This window comes from Triticum urartu, chromosome 2A (genome assembly GCF_056163025.1).
Source record: "Triticum urartu cultivar PI428250 chromosome 2A, HENAU_Tu73, whole genome shotgun sequence".
Taxonomy (NCBI): domain Eukaryota; kingdom Viridiplantae; phylum Streptophyta; class Magnoliopsida; order Poales; family Poaceae; genus Triticum; species Triticum urartu.
The window spans coordinates 25,092,555-25,117,212 of NC_141874.1; the positions used below are offsets into that span (position 1 = coordinate 25,092,555).

At 46.4% G+C, this 24,658-nt stretch overlaps 2 protein-coding genes across 2 annotated transcripts; both read right to left on the reverse strand.

Moving 5' to 3' along the window:
- Positions 1 to 2,745: 2,745 nt before the first annotated feature.
- On the reverse strand, positions 2,746 to 3,877 carry LOC125540716 (putative WRKY transcription factor 70). The gene is made up of 2 exons (XM_048704297.2): positions 3,576 to 3,877; positions 2,746 to 3,471 (listed from the first exon to the last, which is right to left on the reverse strand). The coding sequence occupies exons 1-2, from the start codon at positions 3,827 to 3,829 to the stop codon at positions 2,829 to 2,831; spliced, it is 897 nt and encodes a 298-aa protein (XP_048560254.2). The 5' UTR covers positions 3,830 to 3,877; the 3' UTR covers positions 2,746 to 2,828.
- A 19,644-nt stretch (positions 3,878 to 23,521) lies between these two features.
- Positions 23,522 to 24,169, reverse strand: LOC125534778 (uncharacterized). The gene has a single exon (XM_048697885.2). It carries the CDS (start codon positions 24,167 to 24,169, stop codon positions 23,522 to 23,524), a length of 648 nt encoding a protein of 215 aa, XP_048553842.2.
- Between the last annotated feature and the right edge of the window lie 489 nt (positions 24,170 to 24,658).

Below are 24,658 nucleotides of genomic sequence, written 5' to 3' on the forward strand. Positions count from 1 at the left end.
GCAGTACGAGGTGCGCTATGTGGCCATCTCCACATACTACCACGACGTTCTTGGTGTGAAGATGACCAAGGAAGAAGCGCGGAGGATGGGCATTACCTTGGAGAGGCCCGAGTTCTTGGCGGTAAGTATAAAAGATTTTTCATTATGCTTTCATATATTATGCTTTCATTATGCTTTCATTACCTTGTGGTACATTATGCTTTATGCTTTATGCTTCCATAACACCAATTTGGACACACCTACATGCCATTATGCTTTTATTATGTAGGTGTGTCCAAATTGGTGTTATGGAAAAGACGAGTCCTGGGCGGCATTGGTGGATCTTTGGTGTGATGAGGATGGAGCCTGGGCGGCTATGAGAACCAAAAATAAGGCTAACCGAGGGATGGAGGGAGTACATGCTCAGGTAAACCGAAACCACTATCTCCACAAGGCAGTTAATGTATGACTAACCCCATTAAACATTCTTCTTCTTCTATTTACCATCACTTTCTTATGTATGACTAACCTCTGTTTGGTGGTGCAGGAGGAGAAACTGAAGCGGCCGCTCTCACACATGCAGGCGTGGGAGATCGCCCATACGCGGAAGGACCCCAAGCCTGGAGAGCCCAAGTACTACGGCAAGAAGACCGCAGGGAGGAAGAAGGCCTACTCCGAAGCGTATCTGAAGTTACATCCTGACACACCTGACCCCATTGCGGCGCCTCTGGACGACATGGCAGTGGTGAGGATGGGGCCCAAGGAGCACGGTCGGGAGGCGGTTCTCGATGTTGTGATCACTCCTAGTATCTCCTACACACAGCTTCGTCGGATCGACCCGAGTCTGAGCCAGCGCACGAGCCAGCCAGTGACCAGTGCACAGTCCCTCTTTCAGGAGCAACAATCTGTAAGTATTTTCCCTCTTATCTTCATTGATCACTTTATTTTCCGCATTTAGTAGTTTTACGAGTTCCATCATGTCATATCGTAGGCCTACCTGGAGTACACACGCCAGGAGACCATGGCGTGGCATCAGAGGCTTTATGAACACCAAGTGCAGAGGGATAGCCAGATGCAGCAGGCTTTTCAAGAAATGGCGGCTGGAAGGTGTCCTCGGTTCCCTCCAGCACAATGCCCTCCAGCACAACCAGTGCCGCTGAGCTTTGAGGAGTTTGTGGCACAGAACGCTGGCCCCTCGCCGGTTAGTTCATCCCCAATCTATTCACCCAAAGCATGTCATGCCTTTCAACACAGTCATATATCCCGTGCATATGTCTTTTCAACATCCAGGGAATAGGTGGATCTACCGTTGGCGGTGGTCTTCGCAGCACTCCGGAGACACGGAGCCCGACCACTCCGATCCACGGAGGCGGAGGCGGAGGTGGAGGCAGTCTTGGCGGTAGCGCTGCCGCTAGCAGTGACGACCTGGGCTTCGACGGTCTTGGCGGTGACGACCTCCGCGGTGCTCGATGATCCTTGTGTGTGGTGATGATGCTTGAGATGACTTGTGTGTGGTGATGATCATTTAGATGACTTGTGTGCTTCTCTATATGCTTATGCTTATGTTGGTTGTGATGATGATCATTTAGAGACTTGTGTGTGATGATGCTTATGCATATATTGTTGTGATGGTGCCGGATGATATCCCGTTGTGTCTTATATGTCTATTCCATCATATATATCAGCTGATATGTGCTGTTATTTGAATTGAATTGATTTGAAAACAAACAGAAAAAAGAAAAAAAAGCAAAAGCAAACTATGCCGACGGCTAGGCCGTCGGCATAGGGCTGGCGTGAGCTCCTAGTAGCTGACACGTGGGCACCTATGCCGACGGCATAGCCGTCGGCTTAGTTTAAAAACTGTGCCGACGGCCAGGCCGTCGGCATAGGCGCCCACGTGTCAGCTACTGGGAGTTCTGTATGAAGGAATATGCCGACGGCTTCGCCGTCGGCTTAGTTTCAAACTATGCCAACGGCCCAGCCGTCGGCATATCCCTGGTCGACGAGCAGCGACTGGTCGCCACGTGGCACACCTATGCCGTCGGTCTAGCCGTCGGCATAGATTTTGACTAAGCCGACGGCTAGGCCGTCGGCATAGGGGTGCCACGTGATTGTTGCCGACAGCAAGGGCTGTCGGCATAGATGTACGGCCCCCGCTGGGAAAGCATCTATGCCGACGGCTTTTCTATGCCGACGGCCTCCCTGGCTATGCCGAGTATATGTTGCCGACGGCCCTATGCCGATGGGGGCCGTCGGCATAGGTCTGTCCCGACGGGACTCAGGGCTATGCCGACGGCCCTGGCCGTCGGCATAGGGGGCGATTCTGGTAGTGTTTGCATAATTCTTGGCTCCTCCCCCAGAGAGCAGAATTGTGTGTGCTTGATGTGGTGGTCGATGACCTTACCCGGGACTGATAACAAGAAAATGTCGGCATATGTACATGAAAATTGTCATCAAAATGTTTGTCAGCCACATGTTTGTTCATGTTCAATAGACTGAGGCATAGTATTTACTTTCAGTTTGAGAAAAAAAGTCGGCACCAACCAAAAATCATCAAAATTCTGTGAATTTTTGCTTGCACTTTGGCCATAGGGCCGAAATATTCAGTTGAGTTTTAATTAAGTTTTTGAAGTTTTTGCAAAAATTTGAGTTCTTCTATACTACTTGAAATTACTGAATATTTTAATTAAAATTTAAATATTTTAGCGTCTACTGAAATTTGAAATCCAGTGAATTTCATCAAAACCCACGAAAAAGTGAATACCATGGGCACTTCTGACAGTTTTTGTGCCATTTAATGTGTGTTTCACGGACGGAAGGAGATCGTTGGCAAAAGTGGAACATGCATGCTATCGGTACAAGGCAATGTCTTCGGAATCGAAGAACTCGCTAACGTAGTCAAAGGAGCAGTCGCCGGCGTAATCCCACTCGTAGCAGACGGCGGCCGAAGGGTCCGCCGATGCCAAGGAGGAGGAACAACGGTTACGGACGCCGTCCGCAGACAAGCTCAGCTCCGCCACTTGCCCCGCGGGCGGCGGGAAGTCTGCCAACAGCATCGAGTCAACTATGCCCACCTCGGCTGCGACCTCCTCCGACTCCGCGCGTGAGGTATTTCCACTTTGAACATCAACACCGTCGGGCTCCGGTAGAGGCGAGCGGCTGCCCGCCGAGCCAAAGTCGAGGATAAGCGGCGGCTGTATCGTCTTGACGTCCTCCAAGACGGCGGCCATATCACCGTGGTGACGGCAGGTGTGGTCGCCGAAGTAGGTGAGCACGTAGAGGGGAGGGTCGTCCCCCTCGGACCGCTGGACTTGCCTCCTGGCAGTGCAGCCGCCGGCGTCGAGCGCGTAGGCGCACCTGAAGTAGTGCCTCGGGTGGTCTCTGCCCCGGATGTCCTTCTGGCCGTACTTGGTCCACATGAAGCCGTCGTCCCAGTTCCTCTTCCTCTCCACCCTCGCCGCAGTCGTCGCCTCTCCGCTGCTCGCGCCCGTCCTGAAATAAAACTCAGTGGGTTGGCTTGGCTGGTTGCTCAACGCGTACATACAACGTCATGTGCTGGTGGTACTGGTAGTAGTATTCTCAGCTGGCCGGACTACCTTCTTTTGGACTTTATCTGAGTGGCTGCGCCGCCGTGGGAGGGCGACTTGCGCTTATTCCGGCCTTGTTTGCCGTGGAGGGCGGCGAGAGCGCGATCGCAGCAGCGGAGGATCTCAGCGGTGAGATCCCGGATCCCAGCATGGTCCTGGACCTGGAGCAGGGCCTCGAGGGCGGCGGCGGACTTGCGGCCCTGAGCCATCATCTCGGACACCAGCGCAGCAGAAGCGGCTGCCGGGGTTACTAGTGCCGCCATGTCTTCTCTCGTCGGTCTCCAACTGAACTGCTTTATGTGTGGGTGTGTTTTGTCTGAAGCTAGCTGATAGTATCTGGGATGGAGAAGGTCCCCTTTTATACGGTACATGAGATCTAAGCATAGATTGGGTCCATAGTTAAGCTAGACAGAAAAGTTGCCACTTGCCAGGTAGCTATCGATCGAGGGTCGACGAGTGCACATCACACCACATGACATGGGGATCAAGCTATTAACTATGATTAACAAATGTAAGCGGTTAGTTGACGCACGTGCCATTTTGTTTCATAGATTCACCCATGCAACTGCAACTTGGAGTTGGATCGATGATGCTGATGCTGATGCTGATGCTGATGCATGCATGTTGCCGCGTTCCACGGCGCGTCATTTAGCTAGCTGGTGAATTATTAGCCAAAGTCCTTGGGGGTCGATCACGCTCTGCATGCATGCACTATGACTATGGTGCAGGTTGTATGCAGGGGACTTTTGTCATTAATAGGCAAATAATGTACTATATGTTCGCACTGGCCGATTGAACACATACCGAGTGTAATGTGGTTAAGTAAAATGAACGAATTCTATCTTTTGTAAATGAGTGTGATGTGTCTTCTGAAATAAGCGAAATTTCTTTTTTAATGAGTGTAATGTGGTTTTTGAAATGAGTGTAATGTGTTTTCTGAAATAAGTAAAATAATCCAAAATTGACAAACGATTGAAACAGTAAAATTTCAAAAATGTCAAAATACATTCGAGTTCCTTATTGTTTTAAAGATCTTGTTGCTCTGAACTCAAATATATAAAAGGTTTTAGAAATGAAAATTTGGTTCAAAAGTTCTCAACGATTCCAAATATCACACGGACATAAAATGCAAGACTTTTTTTTGTAGAAGAGAGAATGCATGCAGCTGTACTTTTCTCGCTCTCTCTCATACTGTACTTAAAAGCAGATAAAAACCTGACATGCATGGCATGTATTCCCATCTTCACTCGCTGTATTGCACAAAAAGTGATTGAGTTTGTTTATTCATACGTGAACAGTGCTCATGAATCTCAATGCAAGGCACCAACGGTTGATTCCTTGGCCGCTAAGAAAAGCATTTTGGCTTACACTATGACTATGGTGCAAGTTGCATACAGGGGACTTTTGTTAATTTATAGTATCAGGTAATAATGTACTGTATGTAGTACGTACTGACCGATCGAACGTTAGTCCATCAGCAGTTGGCGCGTGCCATTCAGCCGCCATGCTTTTGGCCATTGCTTGCACATGCATGCAGCCCAAGATATTAGCTAGTGGTGGTATTAAATGCTTAAGCTTGTCCATCCATCCATCATCCAGAGCAGGAGTTTACCAAAGCCCCACTAGGCGCTAATTAAACACGGCCAGTTAGCAGCTTGACATTAGAGAAACATCTGATGGTGCTAATACCATGGGCGGATCTACCAGTCCCAAGAGTGGTCTCGACTAAAATTAATAGTCTCAATTTGGTTTTTGGTTCGGTTGGTTTCGATCTGATTGGTTTAATTGGACGGGGGCTGACACGATAGAATACTAGTTTTGTTTCTTACGTCGACAATGGAGTACGAGTATATTTCTTTCAGGTTTGCTATTTCACATCTAGATGTGAAATAACTATCTTACATCTAACTTCCTAGCCATTAGATATACGGAATGACTAATTCACATCTAGATGTAAACTAAGGATGTCACATCTAAGTGTTTCCACCGTACGATCTGTTGATGCTTTATTATTCGCGCGCGAGGTGATGCGCTCGCATCGTCGCGTTGTCTTGTTTTGTCGGGCCGAGTGGGATACAGCGGAGCGGGCCTCCGATTTTTTGTTTGGGCCGGCTTTCAATTTTGTTTGTTTGTTGGGCTTTCTTTAGAAATCCGAACAGTCTAACCTGATCTGGAGTCCAGTCGTCACTCTCCTCGCCTCTGTTTCCCCTCCTCATCCCTTGTTCCGCCCCACTGTATTCCTTTTTGACTCGAATCCAAGGGAGAGACGACCTGATCTGGTGGGCTTGTGGCGACAGAGATGGCAGGAGAAGTCAGCGGAGTGAGTATGTTTGTCCCCTCTTTCTTTTCCTCGCATTTTTTTCCTGTTTTCCCATGGCATCTAGGGATGTTTTGTTTGTTTTTAGGGATGAACATCAAGAACCTGGAAGAACCTGGGGGTGGGGTGGGGGTGTTTATATGAGTGGCATACACGCCTATAATATGCAGCTGATGAATAGTAACTAGCAAGACAACCCGGTCATGTTCATGCCCATGGCTGTAGATTTTGTTTATTGTGTGTGAATCTGATTGTAGCAGCGAGCACTCCCAGTTTTTCTAACTTGAGTCTGTACATATATGGTTTTTCCAGTTTTTTTTTGTGTGTGCGTGAATCTGAATGTAGCAGCTAGCACCCCATTTTCATAATCTTGAGTCTGTACATCTAGGGATTTTCTAGTTTGTAGCACATACTACATATAGATAGCAGACAGAGTTGCCAACCATTTTTTGTCTGAAATTTAATAGCATAATGCGAGAGAATAAACTTTTTCAGTGGCATACATTGCAATCCTTTCTTTTTTCAGACAGGAATGTCTGAATTTTTGTGTGTGTCTGTTTGTAGGGAGCATGTATAGTCTTTTTCTGAATACTTCAAACTTAAGCGAGGTATTTTTGATTTCTTAAAAGTTGTGGCATATGGTACAACTCCAGAAATTGAAAGTATAATAGTAGCAGGTCTGAATGTATAGCTTTTGTTTTTTAGATTTTTACAGATTTTCTGTTAAAATGTTTTTTTGTTTGAAGATATGTGATTTCAAAATCTAACCAGAGTATTTTTCTGATTTATGAGAACTAGAGAAAATTTATGTGATGTGGTAAGTGAAACAAATGGTAACTAGGTGGATAAACTCACTGGTCCTGAACCTTTTTTGAAATGAACTCTGTTTTAGTTATTTCATAGCAACCTGAACACACCTCCTAGTTTTAGTTGTTGGTTTAGTTGTCTATTAGATTCGTCTTTGAATGTGAGATGCACACATTTTTTCTAGAGAATGAAACGAAATGTTTTGATTGTGGAATGTCTGAACACACGCTCGTATACGGAGCTGCTGAATAGCAACTAGGTACAGATGCTCCCCTGTTATGTTCATGCACATGCCCATAGTTGTGCATCTATATATAGCTGATGAATAGTAACAAGTTATAGATCCTCCCTTGTTATGGTGAATAGTATCTATATGTTCATCTTTTTGATCCCTGTTTGTTGAACTGTATGTAGCAGATAGCACCCAGTTTGCAATCTAGTCTGTTTTTTGTGTGTGTAAATCTGAATGTAGCAGCTAGCACTCAGTTTTGTAATTTAGAGTCTGTACATACATGTACTTCTAGCTCATATTTCCATATAGACAGGAGATAAAGATGCCTTCCATTTTTTACCTCTGAAATTTAAGAAGGCATAATGCGAGTGGATCAATATTTTTCAGTGGCATACATTTGCCATGCTTCTTTTTTCATACATAGGTGTCCGAATTTTTTGTGTCTGTTTGTAGGGGCATGTGTAGTTCTTTTTAAGGGAATAGGGGTTTTTTTCCGGTAGTGAGGAGACGCTGATAGTGTTTTCACATGTTTTTATTTATTTTATTTTATTTTTTGTTTGAAAACCTTTTTTTGCTAGGTGGGAATGTCTGCAACTTTTTTTTGTTCGATGAGGAGCCACATTTTTCTTTTTCTTTTTTGTTTTACGAGATACCTAGTGAATGAATACTTCAATCTTTTCACACTAAGCTAGGTTTTTCATTTCTTGAAGTTGTGGCATATGGTACAACTCTGGAAATTTATAGATAGATATGCATTTTTACAGATACATGTCTGAATTTTACAGATTTTTCTTTGTTTTGAGTATACATGGTTGAAAATCTGACAGAATATTCTGTTTTTTGATATATAAATACTAGAGAGAATTTAATACGATGTGGCAAGTGAAAATGGTATTGAGTTTGTTCAGTTAGTACCGGTAGGTAAACTCACTAGTGCTGAACTTTTTTCTTTGAAGTGAGCTCTGTTTCAGTTACATTATCCCAACCTCAACCTTCTTTTTTTTAAATATAGTCTGTTTTCAGTATACTAAACTCACTTGTTTTTTCTCATGAAAAATTCTTTGTATGTATAAGTGCAGATAGCATGTGAAATGATAGAGCTTTTGCATTTTTGTTTGACTAAAATAATCAGCAGTTAACTGTTGTTTTTTCTTTTTTCTTCTCATCATCTTGTGAGCTTTGTGGGAACTTTTGCGATGACGGTGCTGACAACAACTTCAAGATTGACATTACGGATGAGTTCCTGTCTAAAGCGGTAATCCGGCCGAAGTTTTTTTACATGTGCATTTTTTTCTTTTTTTTGTTTGATGTGTGCTTTTGTTTAATAAATTATGTCATTTTTTCATGAAATTGATCCGGTTTAAAATAAAAATCTTTTTTATATGTCTTTTTATCCTGATTGTTCAAGTCACGGTCAAAATGCGCGTGGATTTTGCATTTTGGATGGTCGGGCTCTTGTACTCAGACATGTCTTCTTTATCATATGTCCATTTTTCCTAATTATTTTTTCTTTCCTTTTTTTACATTTATAGACTGTCCCATGCAATGCAAGAGTCTACGTCAATGGCGTTACCGGTTACTACATGCGGTTTCAAGCACATGGACGCAAGTACTCTGTTGACATTGTGAAGGGGGCACACGAGACCAGGATCAAGGGGAGTGGCTGGAAGAAATTCACTTCTGACTTTTCACTTCGGAAGGGTGCTGTCGTCATTTTTGACTTGGACATGCATCCGCGCCAGGCATATGTTGTTGTTCAGCCAGTTGAAGGAAGCATTTCAGACGTGGATGGTGATGTAGAGATGATAGATGGAGACAACTCAGATGTGGATGAAGATGGTGGCAGCATACAGATCGAGTATACAAGGGGCATAACTCTGAATGATGCATAACAGGACATTCTCAATGCATTGGTGCTCAGCTTCAAGACCGAGTTTTTAGGAGTATCTTTTGTACACTGTCTTACTACAACCGACACTCAAGCTGGACAAATGGTATGTTTTGTTTATTTCTTTTTCATTTTTTAAGTTTGCTTTTTTGTGTTTAGTTTATTTGTTTATATGCATCATTTTTTTTCTTAAATGCATGCAGTTTTTCTTGCTTTGCTTCAAGCTTTTTTATTTTTCATGTTTTTTGTTTTTCTGTTCTTTGTTGTGGATACAGAAAGTGCCAGAGAGGGTTGCTTCAAGCTTGAACATCCCTAAAGAAGGGTTGGCTAGGGTTCGTCTAAGCAGTGGGGAGGCAAAGACTCGTGTTGAATACAGCACGTGTACTGATGGTCGTATAGCTTTCAACAAAAAGCAATGGAGGTGTTTCCTCTCAAAGACTACCCTGGAGATCAATGACTACATCTTCATGTTCTTCAAGGCTAGCAGCAAGTCTTACATGAATGTTACCGTCGTCGTCAGCAAGCTTTAAGTTTCACTTTCTTTTCGAGAAGCTATGTTCCCAGTTACGTAGTATGCTGATGCAAAACATCGCTGCCATCTTTTGTTTATGCGCTTGACAAGAACCAACTAACCCCCCCTCGTATTGCGATGTTTCTTATCTATGTGTGCTTAAGAACTATGTGGAATATGCGTTTCTCGTAATGATAAGTGTTGTTATATTTTTCATCAATATCTTTTTTAGGAGTAAATGTCTTTTTACGTTCTTTTGTTATGTTTTGTAATGATAAACACCATTACCCATCTGCACTATACACACAATTTGTTTGCTCAGTTCCTTTTTAGTAACAAAAATATAGTGTTTTTCATAGACGCCTTATTTTGTGTGTGTTTTGTATGAGATTGTTCTTGAAGCTTGTTCTTGAACATCCCGAGTTTGCAACTCAGCCATCAAGTAGTGGAGTGCGTGTTTTGTTGAAGGTCCCCTATTGTATGCAACCCATCAACTCACAACAAGGAGGGACTAGCGGAGTGTGTGTGTTTGTTGACAACTGAGGTGCAACTAGGGTGTGTGTGTGTGTGTGTTTGTTGCTCTTCCCAGTTGCATGTTGACCATCGACTCGCAACTAGGGGAGTGTGTGTGTTTGTTGAGGACCCCTAGTTGCAAGTTGACCATCGACTCACAATCAGGGGGTGTGTGTATGTGTGTGTGTGTGTGTGGTTTGTCGAGGGTCCCCAGTTGCAAGCCCACCATCGACTCGCAACTAGGGGGGAGTGTGTGTGTTTATTGAGGGGTCCCCATTTTTGCTTTGTCGATAACCAGGATGCAACTAGGATGTGTGTGTGTGTGTTGAGGGCCCCCAATTGCATGTCGATAACCGACTTGCCAACAGAGGTGTGTGTGTTTGTGTGTGTGTGTGTGTGTTTATGAACGGGTCCCAATTGCATGTCAAGCATCGACTCGCAACTAGGGGGCATGTGTGTTTTGTTGAGGACCCCTAGTTGCAAGTTGACCCTAGTTGCAACCCGCTCATCGACTCGCAACTAAGGATGTGTGTGTGTCTATTCGTGGCCCCAGTTGCAAGTTGACCATCAACTCGCAACTAGGGAATGTGTGCGCCTATGTCGGGGGGTCCCCAATTGTATGTTGATAACCGACTTGCAAGTAGGGTTGTGTGTGTCTTTTTTGTCAAGGGGTCCCCAGTTGAATGTCAAGCATCGACTTGCAACTAGGGTGTGTGTGTTTGTTGACGAGCCCCAGTTGCAAGTTGCCCATCGACTCGCAACTAGGGGTGATGTGTGTGTGTGTGTGTGTGTTTATTCGTGGCTCCCAGTTGCAAGTTGACCATCAACTCGCAACTAGGGGATGTGTGTGCATGTGTCGAGGGTCCCCAATTGCATGTTGATAACCGACTTGCAAGTAGGGTGTGTGTGTGTCCTTTTGTCAAGGGGTCCCCAGTTGAATGTCAAGCATCGACTTGCAACTAGGGTGTGTGTGTGTGTGTTTGTTGACGAGCCCCAGTTGCAAGTTGCCCATCGACCTGCAACTAGGGAGATGTGTGTGTGTGTGTGTTTATTCGTGGCTCCCAGTTGCAAGTTGACCATCAACTCGCAACTAGGGGATGTGTGTGCCTGTGTCGAGGGTCCCCAATTGCATGTTTGATAACCGACTTGCAAGTAGGGTGGGTGTGTGTGCCCTTTTGTCAAGGGGTCCCCAATTGAATGTCAAGCGTCGACTTGCAACTAGGGTGTGTGTGTGTGTGTGTTTGCTGATGAGCCCCAGTTGCAAGTTGCCCATCGACCCGCAACTAGGGTGTGTGTGTGTTTGTTGACGAGCCCAGTTGCAAGTTGACCATCAACTCGTAACTAGGGGGGTGTGTGGGTGTGTGTGTCAAGGGTCCCCAATTGCATGTCGATAATCGACTTGCAACTAGAGATAGTGTGTGTGTGCGTGTGCGTGCGTGTGTGTTTTATTTGTAGCCCCCTGTTTTGCCAGATGACCACCAACTCGCAACTAGGGGTGTGTGGGTGTGTGTACCGAGGGTCCCAATTCCATGTCGATAAATGACTTGTAACTAGGGTGTGTGTGTGTGTGTGTGTGTCTTTTTTTGTCAAGGGGTCCCTAGTTGAATGTCAAGGAACGCTTACAACTAGGGGGTGTGTGTTTGTTAACGAGCCCCAGTTGCAAGTTGCCCATCGACTCGCAACTAGGGGGGGTGTGTTTATTCATGGCCGCAGTTGCAAGTTGACCATCAACTCGCAACTAGGGAATGTGTGTGCCTATGTCGGGGGTCCCCAATTGCATGTTGATAACCGACTTGCAAGTAGGGTTGTGTGTGTCTTTTTTGTCAAGGGGTCCCCAGTTGAATGTCAAGCATCGACTTGCAACTATGGGGTGTGTGTTTGTTGACGATCCCCAGTTGCAAGTTCCCATCGACTCGCAACTAGGGGTGATGTGTGTGTGTGTGTGTGTTTATTCGTGGCTCCCAGTTGCAAGTTGACCATCAACTCGCAACTAGGGGATGTGTGTGCATGTGTCGAGGGTCCCCAATTGCATGTTGATAACCGACTTGCAAGTAGGGTGTGTGTGTGTCCTTTTGTCAAGGGGTCCCCAGTTGAATGTCAAGCATCGACTTGCAACTAGGGTGTGTGTGTGTGTGTGTGTGTGTTTGTTGACGAGCCCAAGTTGCAAGTTGCCCATCGACCCGCAACTAGGGAGATGTGTGTGTGTGTTTATTCGTGGCTCCCAGTTGCAAGTTGACCATCAACTCGCAACTAGGGGATGTGTGTGCCTGTGTCGAGGGTCCCCAATTGCATGTTTGATAACCGACTTGCAAGTAGGGTGTGTGTGTGTGCCCTTTTGTCAAGGGGTCCCCAGTTGAATGTCAAGCATCGACTTGCAACTAGGGTGTGTGTGTGTGTGTGTGTGTTTGCTGACAAGCCCTAGTTGCAAGTTGCCCATCGACCTGCAACTAGGGTGTGTGTGTGTGTTTGTTGATGAGCCCCAGTTGCAAGTTGACCATCAACTCGCAACTAGGGGGGGTGTGTGTGTCAAGCACTGGTAGAAAAAGGGCCTATAGTCCCGATTCATAAGGGCCTTTAGTCCCGGTTCCGGAACCGGGACTAAAGTGTCGGTACTAATACCTCCCCCCTTTAGTCCTGGTTCAATCCAGAACCGAGACTAAAGGCCCTCCACGTGGGCAGTGCGCAGAGCCCAGTCAGGAGACCCTTTGGTCCCGGTTGGAGCCACCAACCGGGACCAAAGGGTCTCCTGACTGGGTCTGCGCACTGCCCACGTGGAGACCCTTTGGTCCCGGTTGGTGGCACCAACCGGGACCAATAGGCATCCACGCGTCAGCACTTCTGTGGCTGGGGTTTCGTTTTTTTTTGAAAGGGGGGGGGGGGTTGGGGGTTTTGGGGGGTTAATTTAGGTGTTTCATATATTGTGTTAGCTAGTTATAATTAATAGAGAGAAGTGTCCTCTGTTATGTCCGTGCTTGGTCGACACTACGTACTATACATACGTATATAGAGAGGACTAGACACGCTAGCTAGCTAGTAAGCAAACGAAGGAAACAGAAGATCGTCATGAACATATATGCATATATACAGAGAGAAGTGATATCGACCACCTCTCCTTCTCCGAGAGATTGGTCGAACAACAAGTTCTCATATATCTATCTGACACTACTGGCTACATATATACAATAATTATCTCTTACAAATATAATCATACGGACTTAGGGTCCACATAGAATTCTCCGTCTTCAGGGATCACGTGGTGAGGAAAGAATGCCGCCAATTCCTCTTGAATTGCTCGCATGCGAGCTAGTGCTAGGAGTTCATCCCGCTTCCGAAACATCTAATTTGAAGAAGGGGGTCAATACATATATATATATATATAAATGAATGAAACTCAACACAAATGATGGTAATAAAATAAAATTGTGAATGTTGTTATTTACGTACTTCATATTGTTCGTTAGAGTACCCGCCACGCTCACAGGTCGTGTGGCGGATGGACTCGCAGATGTAGTATCCACGGAAATCATTCTCTTGTTCCTGCCACAACCACTTTACAAGAAATAGAGGTCAATCAAACTGATAAGCAAGAATGCTAAATGGTATTGATGAAACTAGCGCTTGAATCACTAGGAGATGCGCGGAACATGCTACTATAGTACTTACTTTCGGGTGTCTAAATTCCAGCTCCTTCGGCAGTCTCGGAACTGTTTTGGTGAATTTTCTCCAAACCCTGCCGGACAAAGAAAACAATTACTTGATATCAGGAAATGAACAAAGTTGCTGATATGGTGGATAATGATCGATTTAACTTACTTCTTGAGGATTTCAGTCATGTCCGCATACTCCTTGGGATCTTTTCGTTTAGAGTCCAAGACGGTTACTACTCCCTGCTCAAGCTTAATCTCTAGGAGAATATAGTGGTAACTGCACACACATGCATAACTCATCAATTACATTACTATAACCTTGACTAATATATAAGGGAAACTGAATACGCACAAGACAGTAACACTCACCTGAAGTTGTAAGGAAAGAGTATTATATCTTTGTTTTGATTTATTACGAACGATCGTAGCAAGTTGGCCTCGGTAGCTGCGGCATGAAGTTTAACCTCAGTTGCATCTATGAGATATGTGTTAATGAACCCAATATCACCGACTTGTCTTTTCTTCAATTCGGCGATCTTCAATCTGCATAATATAGTGAGGATGATTATAAATACATGCAATGAAAGAGCTAAGCTATATAGAGAAACTTAATGGCAGAAGTAGTACTACTTACAGACAGTAGCAGGCGACCGTTGTTTTATCGAGGGCCAATTGATTGAAAAACTGATAGAACTCCTCAAATGGAACAGGCAACAGATCAATTCCAACGAGGTCATGCTCCAGTTTAACTCTCGCATACAAAGTACTCCTCCCCCCATAGTCTCTACAGATTTTCAAGTACCAATCATGCAATCTTCGCATCATCGTTGACAGAGATCTTTCATCTTTGACGAGAGGCTTCCCGTACTCGTATCTTTGTATCTGCACCTCCATGGGTTCATAATGTACTTCGTCGGGCAGGTAATCTGCAAGATTGCTATAACCGGGCACCATCTTTCGGTTCTCACTGTGCCATCGCATCAACTTGGCATGCTCTTCGTTTCTGAACAGACGTTTCAACCGTGGTATTATAGGAGCATACCACATCACCTTCGCAGGAACCCTCTTCCTGAGGGGCTCGCCGTCAACATCACCAGGGTCATCTCGTCTGATCTTATACCGCAACGCACCGCATACCGGGCATGCGTTCAGATCCTTGTATGCACCGCGGTAGAGGATGCAGTCATTAGGGCATGCATGTATCTTCTCCACCTCCAATCCTAGAGGGCATATGACCTTCTTTGCTGCGTATGTACTGTCGGGCAATTCGTTATCCTTTGGAAGCTTCTTCTTCAATATTTTCAGTAGCTTCTCAAATCCTTTGTCAGCCACAGCATTCTCTGCCTTCCACTGCAGCAATTCCAGTACGGTACCGAGCTTTGTGTTGCCATCTTCGCAATTGGGGTATAACCCTTTTTTGTGATCCACTAACATGCGATCGAACTTCAGCTTCTCCTTTTGACTAATGCATTGCGTCCTTGCATCGATAATGACCCGGTGGAGATCATCATCATCGCGCACATTGTCTGGTTCCTCTTGATCTTTAGCAGCTTCACCCGTGGCAGCATCATTGGGCACATCGTCTGGTTCCTCTTGATCTTCACCAGCTCCCCCCATTGCAGCATCACCGTATTCAGGGGGCACATAGTTGTCATCGTACTCTTCTTCTTCGCCGTCTTCCATCATAACCCCTATTTCTCCGTGCCTCGTCCAAACATTATAGTGTGGCATGAAACCCTTGTAAAGCAGGTGGGAGTGAAGGATTTTCCGGTTAGAGTAAGACCTCGTATTCCCACATTCAGTGCATGGACAACACATAAAACCATTCTGCTTGTTTGCCTCAGCCGCATCGAGAAACTCATGCACGCCCTTAATGTACTCGCGGGTGTGTCTGTCACCGTACATCCATTGCCGGTTCATCTGTGCGTGCATTATATATAATTAAGTGTCCAAATTAATAGAAGTGTACAAATCTCGAGGAAAATGGAGCTTGAAGGTCGAGCTTCGAGAGGAGAAAGCTTAAGTAGTGTGGCTCGGGCATTCCATCGAACACCTCATGTGCATAGGAGGTGAGCTAGAGCACCACAAAGCCCTCTCCCCCTCGGCCAGAAAAAACAGAGCACTGTGCTCTGCTCTTGCGCGAGGGGGTATATATAGGCACCTCATTGGTCCCGGTTGGTGGCATGAACCGGGACTAAAGGGGAGCCTTTGGTCCCGGTTCAAGCCACCAACCGGGACCAATGGTGGTGGGCCAGGAGCGAGGCCCATTGGTCCCGGTTCGTCCCACCAACCGGGACCAAAAGGTCCAGACGAACCGGGACCAATGGCCCACGTGGCCCGGCCGGCCCCCTGGGCTCACGAACCGGGACCAATGCCCACATTGGTCCCGGTTCTACACTGAACCGGGACTAATGGGCTGAGCCGGCCTGGACCATAGCCCTGTTTTCTACTAGTGAAGGGTCCCCAATTGCATGTCGATAATCGACTTGCAACTAGAGATAGTGTGCGTGTGCGTGCGTGTGTGTGTGTGTTTTATTTGTAGCCCCCTGTTTTGCCAGATGACCACCAACTCACAACTAGGGGGTGTGGGTGTGTGTATCGAGGGTCCCAATTCCATGTCGATAAACGACTTGTAACTAGGGGGTGTGTGCGTGTGTGTGTCTTTTTTTGTCAAGGGGTCCCTAGTTGAATGTCAAGGAACGACTTACAACTAGGGGGTGTGTGTTTGTTAACGAGCCCCAGTTGCAAGTTGCCCATCGACTCGCAACTAGGGGGGTGTGTGTGTGTGTTTATTCATGGCCGCAGTTGCAAGTTGACCATCAACTCGCAACTAGGGAATGTGTGTGCCTATGTCGGGGGGTCCCAATTGCATGTTGATAACCGACTTGCATGTAGGGTTGTGTGTGTCTTTTTTGTCAAGGGGTCCCCAGTTGAATGTCCAGCATCGACTTGCAACTAGGGGGTGTGTGTTTGTTGACGAGCCCCAGTTGCAAGTTGCCCATCGACTCGCAACTAGGGGTGATGTGTGTGTGTTTATTCGTGGCTCCCAGTTGCAAGTTGACCATCAACTCGCAACTAGGGGATGTGTGTGCCTATGTCGAGGGTCCCCAATTTCATGTTGATAACCAACTTGCAAGTAGGGTGTGTGTGTGTGTGTGTCCTTTTGTCAAGGGGTCCCCAGTTGAATGTCAAGCATCGACTTGCAACTAGGGTGTGTGTGTGTGTGTGTGTGTGTTGAATAGCCCAAGTTGCAAGTTGCCCATCGACCCGTAACTAGGGAGATGTGTGTGTGTGTGTGTGTGTGTGTTTATTCGTGGCTCCCAGTTGCAAGTTGAGCATCAACTCGCAACTAGGGGATGTGTGTGCCTGTGTCGAGGGTCCCCAATTGCATGTTGATAACCGACTTGCAAGTAGGGTGTGTGTGTGTGTGCCCTTTTGTCAAGGGGTCCCCAATTGAATGTCAACCATCGACTTGCAACTAGGGTGTGTGTGTGTGTTCGTTGATGAGCCCCAGTTGCAAGTTGCCCATCGACCCGCAACTAGGGTGTGTGTGTTTGTTGACTAGCCCCAGTTGCAAGTTGACCATCAACTCACAACTAGGGGGGGTGTGGGTGTGTGTGTCAAGGGTCCCCAATTGCATGTCGATAATCGACTTGCAACTAGAGATAGTGTGTGTGCGTGTGCGTGTGCGTGTGTTTTATTCGTAGCCCCCTGTTTTTTGCCAGTTGACCACCAACTCGCAACTAGGTGGGTGTGTGTGTGTGTATCGAGGGCCCCAATTCCATGTCGATAAACGACTTGTAACTAGGGGGGGGGGTGTGGCTTTTTGTCAAGGGGTCCCTAGTTCAATGTCAAGCATCGACTTACAACTAGGGTGTGTGTGTTTGTTGGCGAGCCCCAGTTGCAAGTTGCCCATCGACTCGCAACTAGATGTGTGTGTGTGTGTGTGTGTGTGTGTGTGTGTGTGTGTGTGTTTGTCATGCCCCTCTTGTTTTTGCAAGTCTACCATCGAGCCCTAACCGAGGAGGAGAGGGAGGAGTTTGTGTTTTTTGTACAAGCCCAAGTTGCTAGCCGGGCATCGACTTGCAGCTTGGGGGCAGGGGGAGGGGAAATTTTGTTTATGTAAGAACCCTTTTTTTGAAGTCAACCATGGAATCCACGATTGAGAGGTGCCGATGTCTGTGTGTGTTTGTTGAGGACCAATTCAACCAGTTGCAATTTGATGCTCAGCTCACATTTTCTTTGCAACTATTCCATTTTTTTAAAGATTTTTTCCCTTTTTGATGTAATGAATTTTTACAAGGTACTTTTTCATGAAATCTGTAACAAAAAAAGGATTTCTACTTTTGTTTTTTATATAATTGCATTTTTATATAAAAGAATTCTAACCCCTAGATTTTCTTGTGATCAATATTGTATAATAATTTTTTTATTAAAATCATTATTATACAATATTATGCGTGAACGGGTCATGCGATTAATATTGTATAATAATTATTTTTTATTAAAATAACAACAATTTTTTTACATGGTACGATCTCGTGTATGTTTTTACACAAAGAACCTTTTTGTAGGAGCATAATTGCATTTTTACACAAAGAACTCAACTGTACTTTTTCAGAGGGTTTTCCTGCAAGATGTCCAAAGCTTGCAACGGATAACACCAACTTGTGCGGTTGTGCTTGTGTCTCTTTTGGCTGGCACTGTTTGAATCGGTGGAAGAGAGTTGGGCAGCGACGGGGACGACTACATCAAAGACAATGGCCTGCGATGTCGTACAAGGCCTACAAACAAACAACTAAGTCCACAAACAAACAAACAACCAGGCCCAGGAAAGCGGAGGGGGGTGGGGGAGAGGCTGCGGGAGGGTCACGGGTGCGGCCCAGCCTTTGGAAGCGAGAAACAAGATAACCAGGCCCAAAGCGGGGGAAGCGCGCGGGACAAACAATTGTTGAGAGACAAACTGATTGATCAGGAGAGATACAAACAGGCTGACATCATTTTAGATGTGACATAATTATGTCACATCTAGATGTGTCCTAAACAGACTTTTAGATATATAGCATATTAAGATTCGTGATTTTTGCCTTCGCTTCTTTGTGTCTTGTTTTTTTAGGAGCTTCGTGTCTTTCTGTTTGTCAAAACGCGTGCGTAACAACTTTTTGTTGCCTGGGCCGCTTCGCGTTATAGCTGCCAGCTTTGCTTTGCCTAGGCCGCTCCTATTGTGGAATTTTTTTCCATCGATTGTTTGTGTGTGCCGGTCTCCTGTAGTCTTTAGAGCTGGTTGTCTTTTTTTTTTGAGCCATTCGCGTGCTTGTGCTGTGGAAACAAGGCGTCATGTCTTTCCATTTATTTTTGCCTCGTCGTTTTACTTTTTTATTTTTATTTTTTTGTTTCATTATTTGTTTTAAATTATGAAATGTTTTATACTCATGATCTTTTGTCTTTTATTTATATTTATTTTTTGTTTTCTTTTTTCTTTTTTTAATTTATGAATTTTCACTCAGCCATCTTTACGCTTTAACTGTCATGCAAATCTTGATCAAGAGTTGTTTTCTCACACGGGTATCGTGTCACGTCGTGGGTCTGGTGACTACTTGTCGGCCTTGCTCATCCAACTCAGTCGCCCTAGTTTCTAATCGCCCCAGTTGCAAGGCAACCATGTACTCGCAACTCGGAGGATGTAGTTTTGCAGTTGTCCCAGTTGCAAGTCCACCCTCGACTCGCAACTCGGGCGGTGTTGTTTTTTGTTCTTATTTCATAGTAGTTGCAATTAGACCCTCCACCCGCAACTAGGGGTTTATGTCGGCCCAGTTGCAAGTCTACCCTCGACTCGCAACTCGGGAGGGTGTTGTTTTGTTTCAGCCCATTTGCAAGTCCACTCCTCACTTGCAACTCGAGGGATGTAGTTTCTAATCGCCCCAGTTGCAAGACAACCATGTACTCACAACTCGGGAGGGTGTAGTTTTGTAGTTGCCCTAGTTGCAAGTCGACCCTCAACTGGCAACTTGGGGGTGTTGTTTATTGTTCTTGTTTCATAGTAGTTGCAATTAGACCCTCGACCAGCAACTAGGGGTTTCTGTCGGCCTAGTTGCAAGTCCACCCTTGTCTCGCAACTCGGGAGGGTGTTGTTTTGTTTTCACCACAGTTGCAAGTCCACCCCCAACTTGCAACTCGAGGGATGTAGTTTGCAATCGCTCCATTTGCAAGACAACCATGTACTCACAACTCGGGAGGGTGTAGTTTTATAGTTGCCCTAGTTGCAAGTCGACCCTCAACTCGCAACTCGGGGGGTGTTGTTTTTTGTTCTTGTTTCATAGTAGTTGCAATTAGACCCTCGACCAGCAACTAGGGGTTTCTGTCGGCCTAGTTGCAAGTCCACCCTCGTCTCGCAACTCGGGAGGGTGTTGTTTTATTTTCACCACAGTTGCAAGTCCACCCCCGACTTGCAACTCGAGGGATGTAGTTTGCAATCGCCCCAGTTGCAAGTCCACCTCCGACTTGCAACTCGAGGGATGTAGTTTGCAATCGCCCCAGTTGCAAGTCCACCGCCGTCTCGCAACCCGGGGAGGGTGTCTTTTGTTGTTTGTTTTCACCCCAATTGCAAGTCTACACCCGACTTGCAACTCGAGGGATGTAGTTTGTAATCACCCCAGTTGCAAGTCAATCGTGTACTCGCAACTTGGGAGGGTGTAGTTTTGTAGCCCTAGTTGCAAGTCCACCCTCCACTCGCGGGTGTTGTTTTTTGTTCTTGTTTCATAGTAGTTGCAATTAGACCTTCGACCTGCAACTAGGGGTTTCTGTTGGCCCAATTGCAAGTCCACCCTCGACTCGCAACTCAGGTGGGTGTTGTTTTGTTTTCACCCCAGTTGCAAGTCCACCCCCGACTTGCAACTGGATATGTATTTTGTTTTTCATCCCAGTTGCAAATCCACGCTCGACACGCAACTGGGCTTGTAGTTTATTATTCTCCCAATTGCAAGCCCATCCTCGAATCGCAAATGATATTTTAGTTTTGTGTAGTTGTCCGAGTTGCAAGTCCTACCTCAACTTGCAAGTAGGCTTGTAGTTTGTTTCGTCCCAATTGCACTTCCATCCTCTATTGGTTTTCTGGTTATTCTTTTGGTTTTTTCTATTTCTTTTTTTCTTCTTCTTTTGCTTCGCATTTTGTTTTAATTTTTTTTGAACATTTTCAAATATATGAACAATTTTCAATTCATGAAATTTTTGGAGCTTTGTGATTTATTTATTTTGAATCGGCGAACATTTTCTGAATCCACGAACAATTTTTAACACTTTTGGATGTACGATCAATTGTTCAGTATGTGTTTAAAAATTTATTTAGTTTATATTATAAAAATGTTTTACCGTATATTTAAAAAGGTTCTACGTATATTAAAAAGGTTAAGTTTGTATTTAAAAAATATTTAGTGTGTATTAAAAAAGCTTAGTGAATATAATTTAAAAGGCTCATTGTATATAAAAAAGTTCACTGTATATTAAAAATGTATATTACCACAAATTCGTGAACATATTTCTGATTTTTTAATCAAACTTTGTCTTTTACTGAAAATTAATGCATAAAATATAAAGAGTGGAACAGGAAAGCAAAAACCAAAGGGCAAAAAAAAATCATTTATAGCCTATTAGAAGCTAGCGATAAGAGACACGCCGCTAAAAAGTGGGCAATAAAACGCAAAAACTAACTAATCGATGGTAGAGCTAATTTATTTTCACTGATATACATCTGATCACTTGCTTTTCCTGGAAAAAAAAATCTGATCCTTAGCTTCGAGTAGTGACACAACACAACTTGTCAAGGTGCTTGCTGCTTCTCCCTACGTCGCCATCCGATCTAATACGATCTATTGATCTACCATGCACGCACAGGGAGAGACACATGTAGCAAGAAGGAATCTTCGGCTGGCTGATGCACAACGTAAAAAGCTAGCCTCACTACGAGCTGTCGGACGTATAGGCCGGCCCATCGAGGCGGACGTGAGCGCGAAACAAATCAAAATCGTAGACAAATCAAAATCGAACAAATAAGATAAACAATAAAAAGGTGGCGATGACATCATACTTAGATGTGAGATATTATCTCACATCTAGATGTAATATAGACGGACCCTATTTCTTTTAGTATACGTAAATTCAGCGTCTCGTGGTGTAGAGAGATAAGATGAAGTCGGCTAGCATTATTTTCCTCTCGTCCTTGGCGGCTGCAACCCTAGCCGCGGCCAGGAAAGGACGATTTTCTAACGCCGTTCTCCGGCGTCTTCCCTCCGCCGGCGACCTCGGTCATCAGTGGTCAGTGATGAGGGAGGTCGCTGGATTCACGTGTGTGGATCGATTTTACTTTCTCGTAGTTTAGGTTTTTAGGTTGTTCATCATCTTTACTTCGGCAGCAACGATGACGGCGCTGAATAAAGATTTTTTGAATCCTTCCCTGACGAGGCCATCGGTCCTATGGTTGGGCATGGATTTGGAAACCAGTCTGTTCAAGCAAGGATGGCGTGGCGGCGGCGACATCCTCGTTGTGGAAATGTGTCCTTGGGCTTCGCCGTTGCGACGGCGTTTGCTCCAGTGTCGGCGTGGAGCTTGGGAGGTAGTCCATGAGCGGATGCAGATTGTGATCTGCATCGACGACATCTGAAAGACGGAACATCTATTGGACTCGTGGTTCGTGGATGGTAAGTATAGTTTCCTCCTTCAGTGTCTTAGTCGTGGTGGGGTGCCAGATCTAGAGTTCGATGGCGTGTCTAGGGTGTTGCTCCGAACTGATTCGTTCAAAGGCAAGGGCTTCACTTCTGGTGAGCCACCTTGGAGGTCTGCAAAGTTGCATATCAGCAATGGATCCGCGTCGAGCTCGGGTGAGGTGGTGATTCGTCATTCTTTTCTTCGGTGGCTGCTATGGTGGTGCCGGAGGCAGATGCGGGCGATCGTGTCAAGCTCAGAGATATTCTGCTATCTTTTCAGTTTTGTCATGTCAGTCTTTACGTGACTTATACTTTGTTCTTTATGATATGAATGAGATACGTATTAATCATGTAAAAAAATAAGATGAAGTCAGCTCAAATCCTATCCGGTTGTTAGAGTGTGGAGCAAAATGAAGGCCTCTCAGGGCACTTGCTCTCTGAGCCGTCGGATTAGCTATCCAGGCCAAGGTTGTCAGAATCGCGATTTTGAATCGGATCGGAGCTTTGATGGTAGGATCGCAAATCGTAGAATCTCTACTATCAGGATCGTAGAAACATAGATTCTAAGAACTAAAATCATAGAATCATAGAGGTTAGTTTGGATCGTAAAGTCATATAACCGTATAATAGAATCGCGATTCTGACAACCTTGGTCCAGGCGAATCCCGACTGTTGGATCTTCGGATGAAACGATCCGGACCGCTGGATCGAAGCAAACGCTGCTACAATGAACAGTGTCCATATTTGCACTTCCGCACTACCACGCCGGCTCTCCATGACACGCGGGTCCCAGGCATGGTGGGTCGTACCCGTCAGCGACTGCGGGGGTGGACCTTTCCAGTGTTGTCTACTTGTGGTGGAGAAATCGTGCCACCGTGTGTAAATCTGGCTACCCGCTGAGGGCATTTACGGGATTTCATATGTTGGCCCTTGTATGGCGTGCTCTGCGTTGCGGCTAAGAGCATCTCCAACAGTCGCGGAACGCGCGACGCGCTATAAAGTAGTTTGCGGCGCGCCCATCGTCAGGTTTGGCGCGGCGCACAGCGCTGGCTCCAGCAGCCGCGCTAAAATAAATCGCGCGCGTGTAGCTCCAGCAGCACGCCAAAATGCAGCGCGCACGAGCAACCCATATTTGTTGGGCCACGCGCATGTCCATATTTTTTGCATTTTGGACACACAAAGAATTTCACATAGATATAAAAAACCATACAAAAATATTTTACATAGTTCATAGCATAATAGATAAACAAGTCCGTAGCATAGATAGATAAAACCGGACTACGGTGCAACTACATAAAATTATTAAACTATGGTGCAACTTGATAAAACTACGGTGCAGAACTACTCCGAGTCCTCATCATCATCCTCATCCTCAGAGGTGTTGTCCGAGGTATCGATCCATATATCCTCCCAACGTTCGTCGTCTGACGTGAAGATCAACCTCCCACCTGCTTCAACGATATCACACTGTGATATCGCCAAAGCCTTCCGTTGACGCCGATCCGCCCGCTCCGCACGGCGCCTTGCCGTCCTCTCCGCCCAGTAGGCGCGCTCGTTGGCGACGTCCTTCGGGTGGCGCCGGCGCCACTCCGCCATGGCTTGCTCGTCCTCCTCGGCGACGAGGAGGCGGCGCTGCAGCCGAATGTGGTCCGCATGGTCCTGGTCCGTGATCAGACGAGGCGGAGGGGCGACGGCCTGCGCCTGTTCGCTCGTGTGGACATACCGAAAGTTCATCTGTGACGGAGGCCTCTCTAGGCGCCACGCCGCCGTGTCGTACGTGCGGGTCGCCGCGTCCGCGGTCCGGAACGTGCCGAGGCCGAGCCGGACGTCGCCGGACCGGATCTCGGCGGAGTACCAGCCGTTGGGGCGCGCGCGGACGCCGCGGTAGCCTGAAGATCCCCAGCGGCGCGGCGGTATGGTGGCGCGGTGGTGGTGGGGCGCTGGAAGCGGCGAGGTGGCGAGGGGATGGGCGCGTGGCAAGCGCCGCATTTTATAGGCGCGCGTGAAGCGGCGCGCCAAATCTACCGCGCGAGCTGCCACTATTTCCCGCGCGCGGTAGTTTCCCGCCCCCGCTGGAGCGCGTGAAAACTTGTTGTGCGCGCTAAAATGCCAGTTTATCGCGCGCGCGTTTTTTGGCGCGTTCGTTGGACATGCTCTAAGGGCGAGGAGATTGCTCGATTAGGTGAGAGACGGGGGAATCCTAGCCGCCACTCGTCCTCGCTTCACCCTCTCCCTCTCTTTCATCGCCGTTGTTGCCCTCGCCCTTGCCGATCCTCTCCACCACGACCCGACCCTTCTCTTCTCCGCTTGTCGAGCGAATGCTGCACCTCGTGCCACTGCTCTATCGGAGGAGCGCGTCGATTGCGTCGCTCGGCTCTGCTCCCCGGCAGTCACCTGCCGCACAAGAGGTGAAGCGCGAGCTGGTGGCAAACCACAACAGGGGGTGTTGCCTGCGACACCGTTGACACTTACCGGCGC